Consider the following 23,338-nt stretch of genomic DNA (forward strand, 5'->3'; position numbering starts at 1 on the left):
ATAATTAGTAATGCAAAAATAATGAAGTTGCTTTCTTTTTTCTCCCTTCTTAGTGTAATAAAAAATCTATTGCACTTTTTGTGACGAATGTTATAAAAGGATTATAAGTTCAGCCAAAATACTTCTACCTATATTTTACATCTACAGCATTTAGCAGATGCTCTTATCCAGAGCGACTTACAAGAAGTGCTTTGTCAATCTAGAGAAAGCATCTTTGCTAGAAATAGCTTAGAGAAAAAGACAGTCCTGAGCTCAGATACTGCTAGAAACAGAATGTCACTGCAGACACCAAGAGAAAAAGAAACAGAGTTGAACACAGAACTCTGTGCCATTCAATGCAATACAATAAATAATATTTATGGAAAGATCATTTATTTAACATTGCCCACAGTAGTTATACAAAATTTATTTGCATTAAGCCCAGAATATGTTGATGTTTGAAAGGATAAAACATTCCCAAACCTCCAAAAAGCAAAACAAGCAATATTGCCATTCCATTATTGCTCATCCTCAATATGACAGGAAAAAGGAAAAATTTGACTACAAAATTAATATGATGGCCACATCAACTACAGTATGTGCGTAAATCTATAAACCATAGTCATAATTGGGATTTCCAGCCATGAATGAGTTGAAAAAGGCTTTGTGTGTTTCTGCGTCAAACATGATGGCTTTCACTGTTGGATCCTCTTGCATGAGCAAAATCCATTTCTTCAACTCCGGAGTGCTGTCCAGGCACCTGGAAAAAGAGGAGTGTCTTTATATGCACAGCTTTCAGAAACCACAAGCAAGTACTGTCATGTACTGTACAAACAAGCCTATATACCTTCTAAATGCAGGAGCAGCACATATTTACAAAAGTGAAAAGGTGCCGAGTTAAGGCGCATATATGCTACACCACCCTTATGGACTGAAGCCAACCCTAGGTGAGTCTATGACCATGTTGACTTTTCAAATTAGCACTACAGTGATGACTTTGCACTATTTCTGAATAAGAGACCTGCCCTATAACTGCCACTGTCAAGGGAATATAACGGCTGTGCTTTAGATCACAGTAGTTCTTTTATGAAAGGAGCTTGTTTGCTCTTTGTCCTCTTGTATTAAAGTCTTGCAATGCAAACGTCAGCTTTTCGTTTAAGTCTTGTAAAGAAAACATACTGATTCAGCTGCCATGCCTCAGCCCTCTCAAACCACGGCCAGATCAGGTAGTCAATCATCGTGACAGAGTCACCGCCAAAGTACGTGGTTTTCTTGTCCACAAAAACCTGGCAAAGTTAGAGAGACACAACCCACAGGTTAGATTTCATTTTCCTTGTTGGTGCAAACCAAACATACACATCTGTAGCTTTCGCTAATGTGAGAAAGAGACAATTAACAAGATGAACATCTGACATTTGTCTTTCATAAAATGGTGTCATTTGTAATAGTTTGAATATTGCAAGTTACCTTATTCAGTTTGGAGAGTTTCTCCATCAGTTCTGCCTCCAATGCAGACACATCCTCACCACTTTTCCTGCTTCCAGGGATCTTGTAGAACAATGGAATGATCTGAAACAATCAGAATGGGTGAGACAGGCATCTGTTTCTGTTTATAACATTTCATATTCATCTCTAATGGTTTCATTTTTATCAGCCTTAACAGATATATTTAAAAAATATGAAAGGAGGATGAAATAAGACTATTCTTTGTATTTTATAATTACAGTGTATGATAAGTTAGTCATATGATTAAAACAGGAGCTTCTAATTTATTCATGAATGTACTGTTTTTTTCAATGTACATTTTTTAAGATCACTGAAGGAGAAAGGTAAATTGTTCTCTCAAGTGTTAATAAACTAAATTTAATTTTTGACTCCCTGGTGGAGTATCGTGGTTTCTGGACGCATTTGCCATTATAGCTGGTGCCACATATGACGTAGGGTGTGTTAAAAGGGGCAGGATTGACCCTTTTTGTAACATTTTTTTTTATCCTAAATGATTACCTGTGTCTTTTTGCACCCTAATTTGGCTTTGTGAGTAATTATCACAATGCAACACCCTTTAGCCAACGTATAGATAATGGATGATAAAGTGATTTCATCTTCAGCACTTCCAGTTGTACAATTTCCTTCCAAAATGCATTCATTTTAAACTTCTGTATAATAAGGCTGCGCTGTGCCTGTGTACATTTTAGAACAAAACCGTTTCTCTCAGTTTCTGTGCCTCAGTCAGAATCACATCTGGCCCTGCAGTGATTTTACTCGTCTATAATTCTTTCTGTTCACGCTGCTTATATTAATTGTGAATTTCTTTGAGAATGATAGTAGATTAATCACATAAATGATGTGACATCTGGTGGTGATATATTGCAACTGTAGTCAACTTTAAGCTTGCTTTAAGTATACATTGCAGCTTAATTCATAGGAGGAAAATTTGACAAGTGAAACACTTTGTAAATCAGCAGGAAAGAACATTGAAATCACAAAAATCAAAATATAGTAACTTTTTTTATGTGCTTGTCATTGTTTTGTCTATGCCTGCTAGTCAACCCGCATGGTTGTATCAGTGGGCTTACCTTTGAGTACTCCTCCAGCAGCATCTTCTGCTGGGCTTTCTCAAAAGGGTCAGAGGGTGTCAGCTTTTTCCCAGGATACACTTCATCCAGGTATTCGCATGTGATTGGCGATTCATAGATCACTTGACCACTGGGGAGCTCCAATGTCGGCACCAAACCAAGAGGGTTCTTCTTCAGGTACCACTCAGGTTTCTCTTTCAAATGGATGTTCACTGTTTCATGGCTGGATTGAAATTATGGACAGTTAATATAAAAAACAGGTAAGTCCTCCTTCCTCCACAAATATCTGTTCAGATCTATTTATTAGCGTCTAACAGACACCAAATATTATGTACTCTTTCTTTTACAAATACATGTGAACTTACTTAATACCCTTTGCTTTGAGCACCAGCCTGGTTCTCTGGGCAAAAGGGCAGAATCTCATGCTGTAGATGCGAATTTGGCCCTGGGGTACAGGACCAGGAGCGCAGCTTCCTGTAGAACCAAAATCAATATAAGAACTGAATAACCTTCCTCACACTGGGCCAAATAACACTGAACTCTTGAACACTAAATATACCTTGAACTATATGAAGCTGTTCAGATTTTTTACTTGACTTAGATTGAATCATCAGCCAGTGTAGTGACTGTGCAATAAGCCTGATCACACTTATCAACAGAAAGACTCCCTGGAGGCTTAAATCATGTAGGCCACTGCTATACGTACACTATGACTCTGCAGAATAACCCCACCCAGCTGGTGTTTCTCCATGCACCTGAGCTATTCAGCTGAGTCATGATGAAAAAGTCATCTAACATTATGAAAGCAATTTTGACACGTGCACAATATGCATCCTTTACAGTTAGAATCGCTTCAACACATTTCAAAGACTACTTTTTTCATTTTTACATACTTTCTATGTTCGTTTTTTTTTTGCTGTACACTGTAAACTTCAAATAGTTCATTTTACTTTAAAAAAAATCCTGCATAACCTTATGAGTTATATTTACTTTCTAACTGTCAGTGATCCACACTTCAGCAACAAGTAAGGTTGATTCAAACAGCCAAGTCATTTTAATGGTATCCACCGAGCTGGCAGCACTCTTCTTCTTCACGCTCTGCTGACTTTGACTCTTTGTCCAAGTCCTGCAGACTCTTCAGTCTGCAGAACTCAGACAAATTCACTGATATTAACTAGATTTATATAAAACATTAACTTTTACTAGATTGTCATAGTTGTTATCTTGAGTCTGTGTTTGACAGAATATCCACACATTTCTCAGAACATTTTCTACACTGCCACTTCTTACAGGTCTTAAAAATGAACGGTGAGTGCTTTTAAATCCCACACTCTCCGCAGACTTGCACCCATCGCAGCCTTATGCTGCACTTCCAGACTTCCAGCGCCTAGCACAACTGCTTTCAATCCCGCATGGAAAGTGGAAAGTTTTGTGTGTGTGTGTGTGTGTGTGTGTGTGCGAGAGGGAGAGAAGAAGTTCACTATTCTGCACTTTCTTTTACCTTTAGCGTGGCATTTCTGAGCCGCAGCCATAATTCCTGTCAGGATCTGGAAGATGAAAGCGAACATTTAACGGAAAGTGAGTAGTTACAGCACAACATAACAAAAAAGCTCGATCCTGCAAGAAACTGTATGCAAACGGCAGAAACAGCGATAACTAACTCCTTTATCGAAAGGAAAAAGGGAGTCTGTTGTTCTCCATCTCGGATATTCGAAGCAATTATATTTTCCATGAATCGTCCCGAAAAGCAGAGCTGATAATGAGTTTAGGAATGTAATGCAGGACTCACCTGAAGACCGGAGAGGAGCGTAAACACCTTCGGTTGGGTAACTAACACTAAGAGGAAGTGTCAGTACATCGAGCCACAGGCCAGAGGGGCGTTATTCACATTCCGACAAGCCCCGCCTCCTCCAACGGGCAGACTGCGCGCGAATATGGACTATTAGCCAATCGTAGCGCAGGATGACTACTCGCGAAAACAAACTACCAGCCAATCGCCGCGGAGGAGGCGGGGTTTTTGGCGATAGGGTTGGAGGAAAAAACATGAGATGTTGGGCTTTTCTGGCCTCACACGGCCAAGGCACTGCCTTTTATTTCAAAGTAAAAGTCTTGAATAGCATTGGCTATATAAACTACAAATCTCAGCCCATCACAAAGACTATCAAAACATGGCCTGAAGAAGCTTCCTCACAGCTGCAGGACTGCTTTGAAAGGACCAACTGGGATGTCTTTGAGGATCAGGACTTGGAGGAATACACATCATCTGTACTCTGCTACAACCCCAATTCCAATGAAGTTGGGACATTGTGTAAAACATAATTAAAAACAGAACACGATGATTTGCAAATTCTTTTCAACCTATATTCAATTGAATACACTACAAAGACAAGATATTTAATGTTCACATGGATAAACGGATGTTTTTTGCAAATATTCACTCATTTTGAATTTGATGCATGCAACACGTTCCAAAGAAGTTGGGACAGGGGCATGTTTACCACTGTGATACATCACCTTTCCTTTCAACAACACTCAAAAAGCGTTTGGGAAGTGAGGACACTAATTGTTGAAGCTTTGTAGGTGGAATTCTTTCCCATTCTTGCTTGATGTACAACTTCAGTCGCTCAACAGCCCAGGGTCTCCGCCGGCGTTTCTAGGTGTTGTTAATATATGGCTTTCGCTTTGCATGTCGGTTTTTAATGCAGTGCCGCCTGAAGGATCGAAGGTCACGGGCATTCAATGTTGGTTTTCTGCCTTGCCGCTTACTTGCAGAGATTTCTCCAGATTCTTTTGATGATATTATGGACTGTAGATGATGAAATCCCTCAATTCCTTGCAATTGCATGTCCAATCACGTGAAGCTTATGAATAATACATCAGGGAATAACTGGTCACCAGTTGTTAGAATATTAGGAATAAACCTATAAACGTTGTGATTTTCCAATTAGGGATTCATATTTAGTCCAGCTCCAGTCTTGATCCTTGATCGAACAAAGACACAAAAAGGACATACAATATTAAAGATACATGCATCAGCATGAAGTGAGACATGTACTCAGGGCAGTGAACCCCAGAAAAGCTGCTGGTCCTGAGGGTGTGACAGGAAAGGTGCTGAAGGTATGTGCAGACCAGCTCTCTGTGGTCTTAACAAAAATCTTCAACCTGTCCCTGTCCAAATCCATCATCCCACCTTGTCTGAAGTCTGCCGCCATTATTCCACTGCCAAAAAAGACTACCATCACTGACCTCAATGACTACCGTCCGGTCGCACTCACACCGGTCACAGTGAAGTGTTTTGAGAGACTGGTTCTGCATCACATCAGAGCCATCCTTTTTCTTTATATTTAATATTTTTTTATACTTTTTTTTCCTTAAATCTGCACTTTATATATTTTAGCCTTATGTTTAATTGCTTTGTGTGCAGAAAGTGCCGTTGGATTGCTGCTCAATTTCGTTGTACACTGTGCAATGACAATAAAGGCATCTTATCTTATCTTATCTTATCTTATATGACCCAAGTTAAAAGTCTAAGTCTAGTAATAGTCTAAGCCAGTGGTCACCAACTTTTCCACTGGAGATCTACCTTCCTGCATGATTCAGCTCCAACCCAAATCCAACAAACCTAATCAAGGACTTTGAATACAAACATGTGTGGCTGCTTAGAGCCAGAGATACACTTTACAGCAAAGTAAATCTACAGAAGCAGGGATGGTGACCACTGGACTAAGCCATTGCTTAAGTCATGCCTAACATGACTAATCTAATGTGGTAAGTCTGGTCTCAATAGACAGTCAGCATCACATGGAAATGTAGAAGTCTTTTCCCCTATTAGTGCTCCTGTGCACAATATGACTGCAAAACCACGTCCAGGTGGGGTTCATGCACAGTTGGAAAATTAAATCATTATTAAGGGTCTAATTTAGTGCGGGTTCTTGCTCTTTCCTCATGATCAACTCCCATACATTTCAGGACCTTTTCCATATTAATCTTTCCACACTGCACAATGTATGGAGAACAATTACCTTTATTTATGATGTACAGTAAACCAGTGTATTTCTTCAATTATGAACAGCTGACAATGTATCAACTCTAAAACATCGGATGATTGTATCTAAAACATCAGATGAAAGGATGAAAGAAATATAATGAATTCTGAAACTATCATTTGTACTGAATAATAAATGTTTGTGTAGAGCTGATTATCTTTGGACAGGAAGAAAATCAATCGTGACTATGATTGAGAAAAAAAAACCCAGAAGGACTAACATTAGTCCTTTATATAAATTTAGTGGTGTCTTTGTAACTCCAGATTCACATGGCCCAGGCAGTCTCTCAGGCCTGACATTGCACTGATGACTGTATGACACTTCTCCATTTATTTGAGGGGGGAAAAACACCAACTTTAGCACCTTTAGTCTTACACTCCATAACAAGACCAGCAATGGTCTTTCCTGGTCTTTTATGCCTTCGGAATTCATGAACAGACAGATATCCATATGCCATACTAAACAAACTTGCTTGTGTCGAGTTTCTATTCTGTGAATGTATTTTCACAAGCCATCACTCTTTCAATGCAGAACATCTGTGGGCCTGACGCTCATCAAACATTCACAGTGAGCCCCTAAAGTGCTGCTGCTGATCAACAGTAAACCAAATCCAAGAGTAACTCTACAACCTCAAATAAAAATCAGCCCATACATAGTAGATTAATTTGGTTTATAATAATAAATAAATACTCGTGTATTTAAACTGTATCTACACGCTTTGCCTGCAGTTAGTGGTGCTGTGCCAGTTAAAAATACATTATATAAATGGCATTATGCTCTTACAACACTGCAAAACGTGAATTAAACAGGTTACTAATGTTGAAAAAAGAAACATATGCCAAAGGAAATCCAATCACGTGAAGCTTATGAATAATACATCAGGGAATAACTGGTCACCAGTCATTAGAATATTAGGAATAAACCTATAAACGTTGTGATTTTCCAATTAGGGATTCATATCTAGTCCAGCTCCAGTCTTGATCCTTGATAGAACAAAGACACAAAAAGGACATACAATATTAAAGATACATTTAAACTAACATTTCTTATGTCATGCATATTACAATATATATTAAATAAATCAATAAAACATGTAGAAATTTTGTTGTGTCCAGACTGAAGTGCTGAAAATATTTCAAATATTTAAATTATTAACCACAATACTCTATTTAAAAAGCAATAAGCACATCTTGAGACAGATAACTTGTCTCGGACAAATACATATTCATAAATAATTACAGTATATTATAATTACAGCGTATTATCCCTGAACTCCTTATGGCTGCCAAATATTTGAATTTTTAAATCAAAAATGTAAAACACGTAGTTCAGAGTATTTAGTAGTTAAATTATTTAAATCTTCATTGTTTTTAAGGCTTTATTGTGTGTGTGTGTGTGTGTGTGTGTGTGTGTGTGTGTGTGTACATAACTATATGGACAAAAGTATTGGGACACACCTCTTAATGACTGAATTCATGTTTCATTTAGTCCTATTGCCACAGGTGTATAAAATCAAGCATCTAGCCATGCATTCTGACTTTACAAACATTTGTGAAAGTATGGGTCATTCTAAAGAGCTCACTAAGTGTGGTACTGTAATAGGATGCCACCATTTCAACAAGTCAGTTCACAAAATTTATTCCCTCCTAGATATTCCATCAACTGTGAGTGGTATTACTGAAAAGTTGAAGTATTTAGGAACCACAGCAACTCTGAGTTACAGAGTGGGTCGCCGAGTGATGAGGCACAAAGTCTCCAACACTCTGCTGCCTCAATAACTGCAGTGTTCCAAACCTTCCGTGGCATTAACATCAACACAAAACCTGCACCGGGAGCTTTATGGCAAGGGTTCGGATGGCTGAGCAACCACATGCAAGCACTACACCACCAAGCACACTGCTAAGTGTTTGACCAATCATGGTACTGTCTGGCAATCTGATGGACGAGTCTGGGTTTGGTGAATGCCAGAAGGTCCTACAGACATACTCCAAAATCTTATGGAAAGCTTCCCAGAAGAGCTGTTACAGCTGCAAAAGAGGGACCAACTCCATATTAATGCCTGTGGATTTAGAATAGGATGTCATAAAAGCTCCTGTATGTGTAATGTGTAGGTGCCCCAATACTTCTGTCCATATAATTTTTCATATTTTAAAAACTGGATATTTTTTGCCTGATATCACAGTAAACAGTGATACTGCCACTCATGATGGATTTGATGATCTGAAAACTGCAAATATATGACAAGTTATATTAAAGATATCAATCACCATTATACTCTCTGATTTCTCCTCGGTTGTCTCTTGCAGCAGACTTGTAAGCTGGCTTAAGTATTTCTGGTTCTCCTCCAGAAGATGGTTGACAGTTTCACTGGAAAACAGACTGATTTGAGTTCAGTGGTGGCATGAAAGTAATCTTGTGCATTTCCTGAAACATGTTCTAGAAGCATTACCTGTCGTTTGCTGCATGCAGGGACAAGGGCAGACGCGGTGAGCAAGAGGGCTGAGGATGGGACCAGGCGGACAGAGAAGAGGACATCTCTGCGCTGTGGCTGCGTGTGGTGTTTTGTGCCTGTAACCATACATTTCCTTTATTGTAAACACATAACTGTTGTAAGCACTGTCATGAATTACAGTAATGTAATGAATTTCTTTTATAAACTGCCAGTAAAAGAATTTATAGCTATTTTTCCTAAAGACATAATAAGCCTTAGTTGAGCTGGATTAGTTTTAGCTGAAAGAACTGTTATTCGATTGATTACAGAGGTGATCCATGATTTTAATCCAGTGTCAATCTGGCATGTTCATAGTTATTACAAGTCTGTTAAATAATAATTCCAGGCCAAATTGCTTTGTCAAGCATGGAGCTCCGTTAGTAATGTGAGTCCTGGCCAAAATGACCTAACAGTAATGTGATAACAAATCATGGTTATAGACTTCGTCCCCTGTTTGAGAGTTTCTACATCCTCAAGTTTAAAACCAGCCCACTGTAATCAAAAACATTTTTGGTGATGGGTAATTAGAATAACGAAGGAGTAGAAAGAAAGAAATATCATATGGTAGTGCAGTTTCCGTCCTGTTGGATTTCCTTGGTTGAACAAGTCCAGTTACTATTCTATCAGGTATTAACTGGAAGTTCGCCTGTTAGTTTGGATCTGTTTAATTCTAATCTGAACACTGAGGTAAATGTCTGGGCTACGTGATCCATACTATCTGGTGACTGGTAATTTAAGAAATACTTTAAACTTTAAAATACACAGATACTTTATCCCGTTTGAAATGGTCGGTCAAATCTCTTATAAATTAGTCACATTAATCCAGCTTGAATATAGTGTATATATTGGGCAAAGAATGTTGGAGATGGAGCTGCGGGGTAGAAGGAGAAGAGGTAGACCTCAGAGAAGGTTTATGGATGTAGTGAAGGTGGACATGGAGATGGTTGGTGTGAAAGTAGAGGAGGCAGTGGATAGGGCAAGATGGAGGCAGATGATCCGGTGTGGCGACCCCTAAAGGGAGCAGCCGAAAGAAGAAGTAGAAGAATCCAGCTTGAAAAGGGCTAAACTCACACAGGCAATCTTCAGTAAGTGCCAGAACTCTCTTTGTCTCTTCATCTGCATTTGCATGACAGTTCCGTCTGCCTCCTTAATATTCTCCAGAGTTTTCTCTATCTTGGGGAACAAGTCAATAATCTTCTGTTTGCTCAGCAGAATTTTGCTGTCAAAAAATATTAAAGGCAATATGTTAAACTTTGAAAATGGAAAGTCATTAGTTGAACTTACACTGAGCTTGTATTCAGAGTTAAATTCTTCACTTCTACGTGTTTTGAGTCAGCTCAATCACATCCTATCTTCTATTACCGGTGCTCACAGTGGGGTTTGTAACAAAATATACAAAATACATCTACAGAAATTTTACTAATTTCAAAAACTTACATGTGACTTTTGAAAAGCTGATTTAAAGGCCATTATTACAAAGAAGTGTAGGTTATTAGTGACATTATTCAAAAATTGTATATATTTTTTTATATAAACAACAATCTACAACAACAATTTACCCATTCAAAATCACGTTCAATACTTCTTTGAGTTTAATACCAGTGAGAGCCATAACACTGAAAATGTTAAATATGGACAGAAACAGAGCAAAAGCAATTAGGTCAAGGTCATATCTGAATTTTAATGTAATGGTTTTAAATCTTTACCTGAGATGTGCATAGAGGTCTTTAAGTACTCTGTCTTGATTCTGGACAGTCTGGACAATAACTTTCACCATCTCAGAGCTGTCACTGTAGCCATGCTGAGGGTCATTCACTGTGGAGGACAAGTATAAGCAGAATAATCCTATCACTCTATCCATTAGCTGTTTTTCATCCTAAAGTTTTCACCAGTCTCCTGCATAATTAGAGGCAGCTGAGTGTATATGAATAAAAACAGCTTATTTATGGCAGTCAAAGTTAGTCAAACATTGTAATAACATTGCTTACTTTTGCATTTTGCCTTTAGTTGTTTGTAGAGCTCAATAGCTTTTTCCTCACTGTAATAAAACAAATGCAATTAAGTTTATTTTAACAATGTTTACACAGGTGATGTTAGTTTATAGAAAATATTTAGTGTAGTGAATATTTACAGTTGCTCCATCACATCTGCTTGGCGCCGGGCATAGGGACTTCTCTGAAGTTCAACAATCTCTGAGTGCAAAGCCATAATCTCTTCATCTAGGTGGCCGACCTCCGCAACCTTTAAGAAAAAGGACAAAAATACCACCTGAAAAATGTTGCCACTTTCCATTCCAGCTTCTAAAACAACAGAAAACTTAATAGCGCACATACGCTTACATGGTCCCTAAACTGCAATGCCTAGAAAACACAGATATGAGTTAGTTATAAGAACTCAGAACCAGGTTGGAAACTATACCTGCACAAATGCAGCAGCCTTTTCTTCATTGTCTTGCCATGCCTTCAACATTTTTTCAGAGGCTATAGAAAACAAAAAGCAATTCTAGATAAGTAAATAAGTAAATAAAAACTAGTTTGTCCAAAGGAAATCAAATAGGAAAGAAACTTACATATTCCATACTGCATCTGATCACTGTACTTCTCCAGGTCATATTGGATGCTACTCTTAAAGAAGTCAAGCTTGGCTTTCAACTGCTGAGAACATGAAAACATCAGATTCTTGTATCTGGTGAGGTTTGTGTTGTACCGAAGAAGGCTCAGCCTATAAAATAACACACACACACAGTCAAAATGTGATATCAGAATGCCAGAGCTTACAGTCATATGTAAAGTTTGAATATCACTGGTCAAATTACATGTTGATTTTGAAAGTAAAAATAAGTTCACACATCCTATACATGGGATGTAAATATGGTGCTTTTGGCAATTTTAGTGCACAATTTTATCCATTTGAGTGTAATACACAGACAAAAAAAAACAGTATGTTAAATTCAGCAAATAAACTGTAATTGTACTTTAAAATGTGCAGAAGTATGGTCTCTGTAGGGACTGTGTTAATATATTTTACTTAGGAAAATCAACAAAACACGTAATTTGACCAGGGGAGGCCAAACTTTTGTATACAACACACTATGAAACATATCATATGATGGACATACATGGCGGCTCTTTGGCCTTGGAAAAGGCGGCTGTAGTCCTCTCGAAGGCCACAGATGTAGCTCACTGCCTCGCCCCAAACCTTCTTAAGGGCACTCAAGGGGAGCTGAGTCTTGGTCTCACGGACTAAATAAAATTAAATGAGGAGACTGGGATGAAGTAGAAGTATTTCAGTGCCTACACTCTTTGTTTATGTGAATAAATGCTGACACATAGAAACCATGTCAAGTGATGACATTATAATGAAGACAGTTCAGAGTTGGATGTGTGAACACTCCATAGCAGTGTACTGTTTTTTCATTTCATTAGTATTAAAATTAAACATATTTCCAAACATTTGGAATATATCATATAGCAAAAAAATTGGTTATACGCACCAATAAAGTTGACACTCTCTGGGAGTGCCCTGGCAGTAAAGGGTCCAGAGTACTTGGTTAGGCTCTTATCAAACAGATACACTATATAGCTGTCCCATCCTCTCTGTTGACCGAAGGTAAAAAAAAAACAAAACAAAAAAAAACAAAGAGCAATGGGTTAGTTTTAAGAGATCCAAATTATGCTAAGAGCAAGAAGAAAGTCAAACTATGATACTCTTACAACTCCATCCAGGACACATTGAGCAGCAGGCTTCCTGGGGTCCAACATCACTCCTGTCTCCTGCAGAAGCTCTTGATTCAGATGTTCAATTTTTGTCTCAACCTCAATCCTCTGCTGAAGAGAGTGGAGGCCTTCCTCAGGGCTCAGCAGGAAAGAGTGAACCTGAGTTGTGGTCATGTTCAAGATGTGCACAACCTACAACAAAGGAATGCACATCAAACACCTACAACAATGTCTTCCTCTAGGGTCGTGCACTAAAACAATTCTTATACAACATATTGTTTTTTAGCAACTTCAGAATGACTAACCTTCATGTTAAGTATTTGATCAAGCAGTGCAAAGCATTGCGGCTGTTTAGTGTCAGGGTTCGCTGCCCCTCCCCTCTGCACTGGGTCCCACTTCAGCATCAACTGCAGCAAACTCTCCAAGGGCTCCAATAGCGTCCTAATGGTAGAGAAACTGTCACTGAACTTCTTTCATATATTCATACATGAAAGATGTACAGCATGTTCAGCAAATCTAAACACTTCACAGAGAATACTTTTCCCTCTTATTACCTGCTGAGATTATTGGGATAAGGAAGATGAGTGCTGAATCTGACTTCTCCATTCATGTCCTCTACAGCCATGATGTCTTTTGGGCCCTTGTTACGCACTTTGCTTGTCCTACACAAATATATTTTATTAGACATAATACAAAATATAGTTGTATACAAAGTGTGGATACCCTGGTTACATGACATGTTTTGTTGATTTGTTGAAGTGAAAATAATTTCACACATCCTCCACAGTAAATCTTCTTCTTTCGGCTGCTCCGTTTAGGGGTCGCCACAGCGGATCATCTGCCTCTATCTTGCCCTATCCACTGCCTCCTCTACTTTCACACCAACCATCTCCATGTCCACCGTCACTACATCCATAAACCTTCTCTGAGGTCTACCTCTTCTCCTTCTACCCGGCAGCTCCATCTCCAACATTCTTTGACCAATATATCCACTATTCCTCCTCAACACATGTACAAACCATCTCAACCTGGCCTCTCTGGCTTTATCTCCAAACTGCTCTACCTTCACTGTCCCTCTGATCTGCTCATTTCTAATCTTGTACATCCTTGTCACTCCCAATGAAAATCTCAGCTCCTTCATCTCCACCACCTCCAGCTCAGCCTCCTGTCTTTTAGACAGAGCCACAGTCTCCAAACCATACATCATAGCAGGACGCACTACTGTCTTGTAAACCTACCCTTTCACTCTTGCTGCTATCCTTCTGTCACACATCAGCCCTGACATCCGTCTCCACCCACTCCATCCTGCCTGCACCCTCTTCTTCACCTCTTTTCTACACTGTCCATTGCTCTGGATGGTTGACCCAAGATATTTGAAGTCATCCAGCTTTACGACCTCTACTCCTTGCATCTTCACCTTTCCACCTGCCACCCTCTCATTCACACACATGTATTCCGTCTTGTCTCTACTGACCTTCATTCCTCTCCTTGGGTGCCCAAATTTTGCATCCAAATATAAAATTGTATAAAATTAGGCATGTGTACAAATTAAATATGTACATAAACAGTAATGGCTTTAACAGTGATATTGGTACAGGCCTTAAAACTAAACTATATTTTTTAAAACCTACCTGACCCTATTTTTTTGTAATTATCATAATCATTATTAATATAACTAAGCCTCTCCATTTTCAGTTAACACAGACATCAAAAATGGTAAGTGTGAGTGTATGGAACATAAGAATATGCACTGAGAATCTATAGCTGTAATGTATTTCATTTTCACATTAAAATCACAATTCACAAAACAACAGCATGTTTTGGGGGAAAGAGGAAAAAGAGGACATTGGGCAAATGCTGAGGCACCTGGTGCTTCTGCATCACACATCATCCTAAAGTAATTCTGCTTTGGGCTGGTTGCACTATTGTAGACAAGCCTGATATTGCCTAACGTGCACACCACAACAGTTTTGCTGTCTGCAACAAAGAATTACCTAATGTGACAATTCTATTTTGACGGCACATTGTCTCCTTGATGTCCTGTGATGAAATGTAACAAATACCCAAACGAGAACTGGCGTAGTGGACAGAGTAATTAGCCACGCACACCGCTAACCCAGGTAATTCTCCTTGTAGTAAATGTCTCTACATTGCCAATTCACAGTCATACTCAGACCTGGTGACTAACATTTCATAAGCCACAAAAATTAGGCTTAAGCCAGGTAACCATAGTTAAACTTGCATCATTTTCACACTCATCAAATCATTCAGTAACCCTCATGCCCTGTGGATGGGGGCTTCATCATCCTTGAGGAGACGACTCCCACCAAAATAGAAAGGTTTCATCATAGGACAAAGGTGATCTGCCAAAATACCTTTGTATAGATTTGCAGTGACCCTTCCCTCTAAGGAGACAAGTGGACCCAAACCATGCCAGCAAAAAGCCCCATAGCTCAACAGAGCCATATACCCCCTCAATAATTATGATTCTCCACTCCTTTACTCTATTTCTTCCCTTCAATTTGTCACCAACATATAAAGTTACTACAATAAGAGATTCAAAACTAAAATCAAGAATATTGGAACTACTTCATTCCCAGAGGCGGCACTGTAACACATTCAGTCTTTTCAGTTGCAATTGGACATACCACTGCACAGGCTGTAGGTTGTGTAGAAAAGGACGAAAACCACAGCTACACTCGAAGACCATTGTGCCAAAGCTCCAGTAGTCCACAGTGACTGTGTACGGCTTGCTCTCAAATAGCTCTGGGGCCTTAAGAAAAACAGAAACAACAGTTGTCTAAATGTCATTTCTTTAATAAATGGAAAACCCAAACCAAAAAAAGGCAAAACACGTCACAGTCATACACTGAGGTTACAGACATCAACGAGCTTTTCTTATTAGGAACAGAAGTGGCATTGAAACTTCATCTATTATCACTGTAGTTTCTGTTCAATTAAGCAATGCTGAATTCTTAATATACTCTCAATTCTTCATTTTGTCCACACTATTCAGTCACAAGACTCACCAGATACTGAAGAGTGCCCACAAACGAAGTGCAAAGGCTCCCTTGATCCAAATCTTTCGCATAGCCCAGGTCTATTATCTTGTGGACCAGCTGGGGTCACAAATTACTCAAATTAGGGAAGTTATAATACAAAGAAACAGAATAATAATATATACAAAATAATCCAGGTACCTTTCCATTAATGTCTTGGAGTACAATATTCTCTGGCTTTAAATCTCTGTGAATGATTTTGTTTGCATGGAGATACTGAATTCCTGAACCTGTTAGCATATACAGAAATGCTTTCAAAAGCTGAACACCATCACTGAAAGATGAAATGTTCAAATAAGAAGCGAAACATAAGTGCATTGCTACAGATGTGATACATTACCGACATCGTTGAGTAAGGACAGCACCTCGCTTTCTTTCAAGCCACAGCAATTTTCAGGTTTGCTTAACAACTACAATAAAATGGATAACGAGAGTAAACACAAAACTGCCTTCCTCAAAGCAGGAAATAAGTACCTGAAGTATGATAGAGAGGGCAGGGAAAATTAGATAATGCTTTTGACTACCTTACGAAGATCTCCCCTGGAACAGTACTCCATGGCTAAAAGAGGTAAGTCATTCAATGAAATGTGTTTCATCTCTTCAGGTACGTCCCTTGCCGTCACCACATTAAGGTGGTTCAATCTAGAAAGTTGATCAAATATCGGAGTGTGCTTCATTAATTAACCAGTTAAATAAGCAAATAAAAAGGCCAAATTCTTCTTTACAGAGCAACTCACTTTTTCATTATCTGAATCTCCCTACTCCATCTGTCTTTGTTCTTAACGTTGAGTTCAAGCCGACAAAGCTTCAGAGCAATTTTCTCAGATGTTTCCTGCACGAAATGTAAACACAACATTTTGAATGATTTCATCAGCGACAAAATAAACTAAATACAGCTACACAATGGATGATCAACAACTATATTATACACAGTTTAATGTATTATCACAAGAGAGGAAGAAAGCAGGCTGGCTGGAGCACTGGGTTTCCCCAAAGCACCTCAGCACCAAGATCATGCGTTAAATGGTAGAGCAATCATCACATTAAACATTAAACACTCTCTCAACCAGGTAAGATGATCCCCACATTATAAAGCTTTTGGGGGAAAATGGGCCTTGAGTGACTAAGTACATGTACTGAAACATTAAAATCCACACCACACCTGATGTTGATACAGATAGACATGACCAAAACCTCCGGTTCCAAGCCTCTCCTTCATCGTCCAAAGTCCACAAACTTGAGTCTGTTTGAAAGGGGGTTTCTCCATCTACAAGAACACTTAATGTTTAAAATATTTTTCTAACACATAGGCTAACTTATCTTTCAGCTTTGGCTACGTATGACTTCAGTTAACCGTCCAAGATACACGTCAACAAACATGGCATTAACTGAATGTTTTAAAGTTTATGTCTCATTGAGATGCTACCAACAACCAATGAATTAATCTCGTTCTAATACCGTATGTTTTATTAAGCCTAAAGCTCGATATCATTGCTACTTAGCCAAAACAAGCTAACGTTATCTTACCCTTTTTTTTTAGCTTAGGTTAATTCACCAATCTGTGTCGATAGCTTGATGGAAACAACCTCATGTGATGCGGAGATTTGAAGATCGGAATACGTCAGTTTACAAAGAAAAACGGCGATATCCATTTCATGATGTCGAACCCTTGCGAAAATTGCTTTGCTAAACGACAAACTAGTTAGCTAGCTAGCTACGTTAGCCAGCTGTACGTAAACAACTTGATGTGATGCAGCAGTGAATTAGGTAACTCCAGTTAGCAACGTAAAGCTAGCTAGCTTACAAAAATTAACTTCATACCCGCGCTTGTCGCGAAAAAAACGAAAACAGTGGCAGATGGTGATCGGCTAAAAAACAATGTGATGTATTACGAGGCTAAAAATAAAGAATCTCTACAAAGATGTGAAGAACAAGCGGTGTTGATAAACACCCTACAGACAGCTAGCTGGTTAGCGTTAGCCTCGAAATCGAAACAAGCTCAGGGCGCAGGCGCTCTGTAGGCGGACCGCTGAGCTGCGGTGGAGCTGATCAGGGACCAGCCTCTCTCCGCCAAACATGAACCTTCCGCCTCGCCATTGTAGAAACTGAGCCGATGTCAAATCAGCAACATGAACAAATTCTCTGCGCCTCTCGGGACCACAAAACACGCCCACTGGAAGGAAGACACGCCCAGGTAGAAGACAAGATACGCCCACCACGTCGACACTCCTACGGAGGGTTGGTGGGGAAGTTTTAGAGCTCCTTTGCGTTTCATTTTTTTGGGAGTAAATAAATGTTTTCGTTGCTATGAAAAGGGTTTTAACTGCAACTGACCGTCTTCTGAAATTCGAATGCAGAGGTTCAGGGACTTGCTGCCCTTCTGGCTGCCCTTGCTGCCCTTCTTAGCGCGGGTCATCTTCTGGTTAACCTTTTGCCATCCAGTATTTTTAATTCGCTGTAATATTTGTGCGCTTGGGCGAGTTTGTTCGTCACCACTGTACAAGGATAAATGTGGATATAAAGGTAACAATAACGTGTTATTAATGGTTTGAGTCTTAGTTCTGTACAACGTGAGAAGGTTGTAGTGCTGGTTGTTTCTAGTAGGGGGAGTATGTGGCAATGGGGTGTCTTGTAATGGGCTGGTCTTGTGGCTGGATTTTACACCTTATTAACTTTGCTGCAATGTGAAGTAGAACTGATACATGTTTAAGCTTTCTTATACACACTAGGACTAATAAAAACCCTAATAACAAAAATAAAGTCGTATTATAGGAAAGCAAAAGATTTCTTACAGCCTGTTTCATAATAATAAATGTTAATAATAATAGTGTTTGCACCATATAATATTTCTGCAGTACTGTCATTAGTAATCTATAAGACTGTAGTACCCTGTAGTATGCTTTAATTGTCCAAATGCACTATAAGAGTCTTTTAGGAATCCTGTAGAACCTCCTGGGCTACTACCGTCATTCTTTTTAAAATCACAGTTGCTTTATTTTGATCTCTTTTATCAATTTTAAGAATGTTGTGTCTTTCGGGTTAAGAGGAGGTCTGTTGTCACGTAAATGAAACTTTTTTAAACAGGTGCCTGAAATGCCCTCTTGCTTCCTGTTGATTTAGCAAAAACCTTTAGGACACTTTGGACAGTAGAGTCTGTGAGAAAAACGGTGCAGCTTTCTTTTGCTCTGCGTCGTACAGATCATATCCTCTGAAAGGCTGGTGTGGTTTTGTAGTTTCAAGCACACATGTGCTAGATTAGATCTTCCACAAAGAGATCTATAAACTTGCAAGTGTGAAAACCTCCCAACGACACATTCAAGCAACAGCTGTATTGAGAAGGGGCCACCCTCTTTTCTCTGTTCACACGAGCAAATCTTTCAGCATCTTGTTGAAGAAAGTAGAAGTCTTAGAAGTGAAAAATGGTCTGGAATACTGTTGTCAGGGATATAAGCACATCATCGGCCTCCTAACAAGTGTTATAATCCTCCCTTCCAATTACTGTCCCATTTTTATTGTTTTTCCCCACAATCTGAGCCAAACATTCTATTAAAAGAGAGAACAAAGCTTGAGACAATGGGCATCCCTGGTATGTTCAAATCAAATCAAGATCAAATCACATTTATTGTCACGTCACGTTTACACAGGTGGAAAGTGAGTGAAAATCTTAGGTGCATAGCCCCCTTATAGCGTTCAAATACAAATAAATATATAAATGTCTAAAACGAAAAAATTATATATATAAATATATATATATATATACCGACTCTGAATATACACATATGCACTAGCACTATTCCAATGTACAGTTGTTCTGACATAAAACTATGAAATGTGCTGTTGTACACATTCCGTATGTGCAGACAGTCTGAGATAGATAATAAATGAGATGCAGGTACACAGGGGATAGAATACTGATATAGAAATCTTCCAGACTGTACAGGATATAGACAGAAGATATAATATGTCAGTCTATATGTGTAAGTACAGATTTGCTAGATTGAAGGTGCAGTAAGATCAGAGTGAGTCTGTTGGTGTAGATGAGGTTTAGATTGTCCATGGAGATGATTACTCAGAGGTGCAGTGACAGGCACTCCTGGCTGTTCAGCAGCCTGATGGCCTGGAGGGAGAAACTGTCTCGGAACCAACTGGTTCTGGACTTTATGCTTGGGTACCTCCTCCCGTTCGGCAGCTGTGAGAAAAGACAATGGCTTGGGTGGGTGGAATCCTTCAGAATCCTCCTCGTCTTCCTCAGCCAGCGGCTGGTGAATAGATCAAAAAGATTTGGGAGCTGGACCCCGGTGATGTGCTGGGCTGTCCGCACCACCCTCTGCAGAGTTTTCCGCTAAATGGCAGTGTAGTTTCCATACCAGGTGGTGATGGAGCCTGTTAGAACGCTCTCCACAGTACATGTGTAGAATCTTCTGAGGATGTGGGTGTTTATACCTCTTCAGCCGCCTGAGGTGGAAGAGGCGCTGTTGTGCCTTCTTTACCACCTGTGTGGTGTGTTCACTCCATGTCAGTTCCTCTGAGATGTGAACACAGAGGAACTTGAAGCTGCTGACCCTCTCTAACGTGGCTCTGTTGATGGTGATGAGGGTGTGCACGCTTTCTTGCTTCTTTTACGTCCACTATGAGCTCCTTGGTCTTGCTGACATTGCGAAAGAGGTTGTTCTCCTGGCACCAGAGTATCAGAAGTCAGAATGTTCCTTTCTTGAGTTGAATCTTTTTCATTAGATGCCCATTAACTCTTATTCTGCTGGTTGGTGAGGTGTAACGATCTAAAACACTGTATAAGAAAATGAATGTCAAAGAATATGTGCTGAATTGACCACTGGTATTTAATTAAACTTGTAACATCTCAGGCAATGACATTTAGTATTGCTACGTTCACAAACATCTATGTTCACAAACATAGAAATACCATTTAACGACCCAGCATCCGTTTGTGAAATACAGAGAAATACCACTCCATGAAAACAACAGACACAGCTTGTTTACTACATTTGACTTACCGAAGTAAGGCCTCTAGCCCCCCGCGGAAATGTCTAATTTCAGACTTACTGTCTGTAAATTCAGATTCAGATTCCTTTATTGATCCCAGAGGGAAATTGCAGTTGTTACAGTGCAGCCATTTATGTAAAAGAATAAACACTTTACTAATAAAATAAAACAATATAGAGAAATTTACAGTATGTACACAGGATTTAAGTACTTATGAGTATAGTAAGGTGGCAGTGATTGTGATAGTAATAAGAAACATCAGGTATAAAGCAGTTACAATTATTTAAATTAAGTTAGTGTCCTTCTGAGTTATTGCACAGGAGAAACAATAAACAATTTTAAGCACTAAAAGAGTCTGCAAATATTTAATATGTTTCTAGTTGTTCATTCAGGACCCTCCTTTAATTTGGGGAAAGCAGAATGACCTATGATGTTAATTTTTGTACAGCAAATAGGCAGTAGCGTACCTGCTACTGAATGTTGACTGGCTGGCTGCTTTCTTTCCGAGTATACAATTCACCCATATGTCTGGCTGGACACTGAAGGATGACTGACTGCTGAGCCCTCCTGCTACCCACTTCAGACCAGCTGCTCACGCCCCAGCTACCACCACCTACCTTGGACAAGCTGCCCACCCTACGCTGATGTTCTCATAGACTCCTAGTTATTCCTAATACCAATATTACTGCTATTAATATTAGTAGTATAATCACTTGTAGGTAGTTTTGTAGGTAGGATGGGTCCCCCCTGGTGAGCCTGGTTCCTCCCAAGGTTTCTTCCTCAGTTCTGAGGAAGTTTTTCCTTGCCACTGTTGCCCCTGGCTTGCCCACCAGGGGGTTTCTGTACATTCTTACAGTCCTGTTGAAACTTTGTCTTTTCCAAAAATTCTGTAAAGCTGCTTTGTGACAACATCCGTTGTAAAAAGCGCTATACAAATAAATTTGATTTGATTTGATTTGGTGAGCTGACTCAGAACATTGACTGCTCATCCTCTTTGGCCATTTACCTATACTGAAATTGTATTTCTAAGTGGGTAGAAATTAAACAACTCCTAACCTAATCTGGGCCACCATTCTGACCAGTCTGGTGGAGGCACTTTGGTCCTTTTCAGGTCTCTTGTTCGCAAATTACAGCTGCAAGTCATCAGCTGGAAAAATGTTTTGTAGTGCATTTGCAATTAACAGTAAAAAAAGAATGCAGCAACCACTTAGCTACCCCTTCCTAACATATTGGATGAGCAGCCAATTATTTTAAAAATATTCCTCGTCAGCAAAGGAGAAAGAAATATGAACATTGTAAGGTTCTTAATAAAAATCCCACTGTTAACATGGTCACCTTGGCAACAGTAAGTTTTGTCATTATAATTACTTTCTACATACTGTAATGTGTTCACAAAATATTTAGTTTTAGGTCAATGTTTGTTAGCATTTATTCACTGGGTTTATTTGCTAAGGACTCTAATTGTGGAGGGCGGGCCATGGAGCCCCTGATTGTTCCCACCTGTTTTCCTCCTGCATCTGGTTATCCCTCGTTATCCCTGTTTGTTTTTAAGCCCTGTATTTCCTGAGTTTCTTGTTGGTCTTTTTTTGATGTCAGATGTTCTGATTGTTTGTTGGTGTTGTTTGATTCAGTGTTTCTTTCGCCATGTCTGAACCCCAATCTCTCCATGATGGCTTTTTGAACCTGGACTGTCATGACCACGACTCTGGATTTGCCCTCAATAAAAGTCACTTATCTTAGCATATGCGTCTGCCTCCTCACTCCACGTTACATTAAGAGACAGGCCACTGAACGAGCAAAGTCATATTTACTAGTAAACATCTGGTTTGTACAGATCTCTCATGAGTTCCAAACACAGCAAAAATCTAATCACTGAAGTCGAAAAGTTGAAAATAAAAATAATCATATACAAATCACAAAATCTCAATAGGCCTCGCTACATTTTACACTCTCACAAATGTCCCCTACTGCCTAATCTGCACAGAAGAGATTGTTGAGTGAGAATTCTCAACAAAAAATCTGCTGATATTCTAATAATAATATATTATCCTTGCTGTTGAGGTCCTTGTTTGACATATCTGTTTAAATCTTTGTTACAGTGTTTTTAGCTCTGTTATGTGTTTTAAGTCTGTACTCCAGTGTTGTGTCTTTCAGGGGAAAATTAATCACTAAACCTTTGTCTAAAATGCTGTTGTGCATTTACCAAAATTGACTACAAACATTTAGCACATACAGCTGTAGTTCCTCTGAATTTTCCTTTGAAAGGCTGACCAGCTTTGTTAACTCCAACCACCATGTGCAATTCTGCAATTAATTAGATATTACACAGTTGAGTGACATCAGTAAATTCCTACGAATTCACATGAGAAAAACAAGACACGCAGGCAAAAGCTGTGTTCAGCTAACCCAAGATCCCTAAATGAATTTGTCATTACATGCCAACAGCTGTGAAGTACAAGTTTAAATATTA

At 39.2% G+C, this 23,338-nt stretch overlaps 2 protein-coding genes across 3 annotated transcripts; both read right to left on the minus strand.

The window, feature by feature from the left end:
* Positions 1-350: 350 nt before the first annotated feature.
* LOC108426760 (glutathione S-transferase omega-1) lies at positions 351-4,477 on the minus strand. The gene is made up of 7 exons (XM_017696479.2): positions 4,345-4,477; positions 4,057-4,102; positions 2,921-3,029; positions 2,556-2,778; positions 1,447-1,548; positions 1,159-1,265; positions 351-739 (listed from the first exon to the last, which is right to left on the minus strand). The coding sequence occupies exons 2-7, from the start codon at positions 4,085-4,087 to the stop codon at positions 589-591; spliced, it is 723 nt and encodes a 240-aa protein (XP_017551968.2). The 5' UTR covers positions 4,088-4,102; positions 4,345-4,477; the 3' UTR covers positions 351-588.
* A 2,082-nt stretch (positions 4,478-6,559) lies between these two features.
* On the minus strand, positions 6,560-17,949 carry chuk (component of inhibitor of nuclear factor kappa B kinase complex). Of its 2 annotated transcripts, none has more exons than XM_017696540.2 (22): positions 17,395-17,949; positions 17,030-17,134; positions 16,605-16,699; positions 16,392-16,509; positions 16,208-16,277; positions 16,009-16,097; positions 15,838-15,927; positions 15,457-15,581; positions 13,363-13,470; positions 13,114-13,249; positions 12,806-13,000; positions 12,586-12,688; positions 12,211-12,334; positions 11,662-11,813; positions 11,511-11,572; positions 11,224-11,333; positions 11,081-11,130; positions 10,799-10,907; positions 10,164-10,311; positions 9,051-9,169; positions 8,869-8,980; positions 6,560-7,584 (listed from the first exon to the last, which is right to left on the minus strand). In XM_017696540.2, exons 2-22 carry the CDS (start codon positions 17,132-17,134, stop codon positions 7,525-7,527), a joined length of 2,280 nt encoding a protein of 759 aa, XP_017552029.1. In that variant the 5' UTR covers positions 17,395-17,949; the 3' UTR covers positions 6,560-7,524. The 2 variants fall into 2 exon arrangements, with proteins under 2 accessions (XP_017552029.1, XP_017552030.1); XM_017696541.2 differs by having other exon boundaries at positions 8,869-8,968; positions 17,395-17,946.
* Positions 17,950-23,338: the final 5,389 nt, after the last annotated feature.

This window comes from Pygocentrus nattereri, chromosome 5 (assembly GCF_015220715.1).
Source record: "Pygocentrus nattereri isolate fPygNat1 chromosome 5, fPygNat1.pri, whole genome shotgun sequence".
Taxonomy (NCBI): Eukaryota; Metazoa; Chordata; class Actinopteri; order Characiformes; family Serrasalmidae; genus Pygocentrus; species Pygocentrus nattereri.

Bases quoted from the DNA above. Each gene is read 5' to 3' on its own strand.
- LOC108426760 (XM_017696479.2), bottom strand. From the start codon at position 4,087: ATGGCTGCGGCTCAGAAATGCCACGCTAAAG. The intron at 3,030-4,056 runs GTAAAAGAAAGT...TTGGTTCTACAG, and splicing joins TCAGAAATGCCACGCTAAAG to GAAGCTGCGCTCCTGGTCCT. The intron at 1,266-1,446 runs GTAACTTGCAAT...TAACTTTGCCAG, and splicing joins AACTCTCCAAACTGAATAAG to GTTTTTGTGGACAAGAAAAC.
- chuk (XM_017696540.2), bottom strand. From the start codon at position 17,134: ATGGAGAAACCCCCTTTCAAACAGACTCAAGTTTGTGGACTTTGGACG. The intron at 13,250-13,362 runs GTAATAAGAGGG...CTCTACCATTAG, and splicing joins TATCCCAATAATCTCAGCAG to GACGCTATTGGAGCCCTTGG. The intron at 11,131-11,223 runs GTAAATATTCAC...GTTTTATTACAG, and splicing joins GCAGATGTGATGGAGCAACT to TGAGGAAAAAGCTATTGAGC.